Source organism: Electrophorus electricus, chromosome 18 (genome assembly GCF_041902795.1).
Source record: "Electrophorus electricus isolate QZ-2024a chromosome 18, ASM4190279v1, whole genome shotgun sequence".
Classification (NCBI taxonomy): Eukaryota; Metazoa; Chordata; class Actinopteri; order Gymnotiformes; family Gymnotidae; genus Electrophorus; species Electrophorus electricus.
Genome location: NC_137514.1, coordinates 5707501 through 5710000, shown reverse-complemented (window position 1 = coordinate 5710000; position 2500 = coordinate 5707501). Strand labels below are relative to the sequence as shown.

General features: G+C 49.2%; 1 protein-coding gene across 4 annotated transcripts in view; it reads right to left on the bottom strand.

Annotated features, from left to right (window-relative positions):
- Positions 1-2335, bottom strand: part of jag1a (jagged canonical Notch ligand 1a) — a 28765-nt gene extending 26430 nt beyond the window's left edge. For 3 of the 4 annotated variants that reach the window (XM_035534825.2, XM_035534826.2, XM_081701129.1), the window contains exons 1-2: positions 2012-2335; positions 1297-1602 (exon numbers count right to left, since the gene is read on the bottom strand). In XM_035534825.2, coding sequence (XP_035390718.1) covers positions 1297-1602; positions 2012-2152 — 447 coding nt within the window. In that variant the 5' untranslated portion in view covers positions 2153-2335. The remainder of the gene's footprint in view (positions 1-1296; positions 1603-2011) is intronic. The other variant, XM_035534827.2, reaches the window with a different exon arrangement.
- Positions 2336-2500: the final 165 nt, after the last annotated feature.

Below are 2500 nucleotides of genomic sequence, written 5' to 3'. Positions count from 1 at the left end.
AACTGGGGAACTCCGCTGAATCAAGACTCCAGCGGCGCACCATTACAGTCGAGCGCAGGTCCAGCGGAGAAGGATCAAAAAACGGTCCCCTCTGGAGACTGGTTACCTAGCAACTACCCTAAACATCCAACAGCGACCCGTCCGCCTCGGGCGCTGCTGATGATGCAAAAAAAAAAAAGTACAACACGGAGATCAAAACGCGCGCGCGCCCGCCCGCGCTCACCGAGGAGCCCCCCTCGGTTCCTTTCTGAATTCCTTTGTCGCGCTCATTGTCGGCTCTCCGGGCACCGGCGACTACTGGCCAGCGCTAGAATTGCTAGGTCGAGATTTAAGGGGAAAGAAAGCATGCAAGATGACAATGTCTAATTATTCTCCATTCAAAAGCTATTTTGGAGCGGCCGTGGGGGTGGGCATGGGTAGGATGTTTGGAGGGGCGGCTACCAAGGTAACTACGACTAATTGGACTATCAGACTGACTTGGTCTGAGCCGCTAGTGACAGCTAAGCCCCTGGGCTTGGGAAAGTAACACACTAAGAACAACTGCGACATTCAGAATTCACAAATAAGAAAAAATGCGAGGAGGAGGGGCGGACGTTCGTCAGACTTTCCTTCAATATCGATAAGTCTGTGGGAAAATTCTCAGAGAGAGAGAGGGAGACAGAGACAGACAGAGAGAGACACAGAGCGAGGGAGCCTTATCAGTAATGGAATTGTTCGGGACTAATTCGGTCTTATTGGAAATCAGCGCGCTGTTTCCTGCAGCCATTGTGTGTGAAACAGTGCCTGAATGGAAAAGAAAGGGAAGCGAAGATAAAACTAATGTGCTTCTATAGTGCGCGTCCTTGCGGAGGCCATTGTTAGGGTCTTTGATCCGAGGGCTCAGATAGCGGACGGCGGTAACTGCAGCTAAACGCGGTGCACCCGCGGCCCGCGCGCTGTCTGCTACGCGTTTTTGGAGAAGAGTCGTCCGCGCGCACCGCACAGAACGTCAACATGAAGGAATGCGACGGCGAGGCGCGTGCGACCCATGCCAGCAGCGAAGCTCAACAGACACACACACACTGTTTACAAGCTCAGAAACCTCCAGCGCGACTTTCACTAACAGTCTGTCGTGGGGAATGTTTGATGCATTCTTTATAAAGTGGTTGCTCACTGCTGTTCTCACGGCAAAGCAACACATTCCTCTGAGGTTGTCATGACTCAAGCCTGGCGCAACCGTTTTAAAGAGGTTATGGTTCACCGGTGCGCTAGATTTGAACTTTTTTTGGTCTAAAAGTACGCGAGCGAGCAACTCACCGGCCACGCGAAGTTGAAAGGCAGCACAATGTGGGATTTGTCGTTCTTGGCGAGGGTCTTCGGCGAAATATTATTCCCACCGATAACAGGAGTGGATCCGCTACCAAAGCTACAGGGGCCACCAGAAGATACCCTCGACTGATATTCCTTAAGACACACTCGGAAATATGTATCGCATTCATCCCTCGTGCATTTGTTATCCGCCGGATTCCGCGTGCCGTCACAGCACAAGCCGTTCTGAAGTTCCCCGTTGATATTCTGCACAGACAGGACTTGCAACTCGAAGTACCCCGATGCTTCAGCCGCCTGTAACGTGAAAATACGACAGAATGGTATTGAAAAGCTACCAGGCTACTGTTTTGGGTTTTATAATTTTGTGTAAAACCGAGATTTCTTGTAACAGTCCATTTTTAAAAATTGGATTTCAACATCGTGAACAACATGCCCTTGTTCAGAGTGCTTTGTGGCGTAGTTGTCAAGAAACATATCCTATCTAACGTAGTTTGCAGCGTAAATTGCTGAAACCCCAAAACAAAGTTTTCCTGCAAACTTTGAGCCGTTAGTTAAATAAGTAAAGTTATTACAGCAATTGAACCAGAAGCGACGACAATGCCATTAAAATGGGTATAAATTTATCTTCTGCAAGTTATTGCAAAAATAAATAAATAAATAAATACATTTAAAGGCATCTGGTGCCATTTCGTGCAAAAGGTACCTTAATCCATAAATACTGTAAAAGGAGATGAAGGCACACCACGGCGAAACTCCGTCTTCGACCCATGCCTCCGCTCTGTGCAAACCTCTCTGCAAGTTCAGCCGAGCCGCGGGCTCTCATATACTGGCCCGAGCCACACATGCACGAGTACACGGCAACCGTGACTCTCTAGGGTATGGATGTGTCGCTCAGGATAGCGCATGCACCTTCACGAGCTCTATTATCCGCGAGCCTTTTCTTTTATTGTTCTTTTTTTCCCCCCCGTATTCCTCCTCCTCGCGCCCGCGATGCAACGATGCCGACCAGCTTTGGAAAGCTTCGCGTGTCGGTAAGCGAGCGTTTCTATCTATACAGCGCGTTCACGGGAGAGGGGGCGGGGCAGCACATCAGCCTTTTTAATATTCAGAAGTAGGCGAGGTTACCGATTTAAGTCGCGCCCACTGTGCGGTGGGGTTTAGATGTAATATGCGTATTTATAAATTCCTTTAT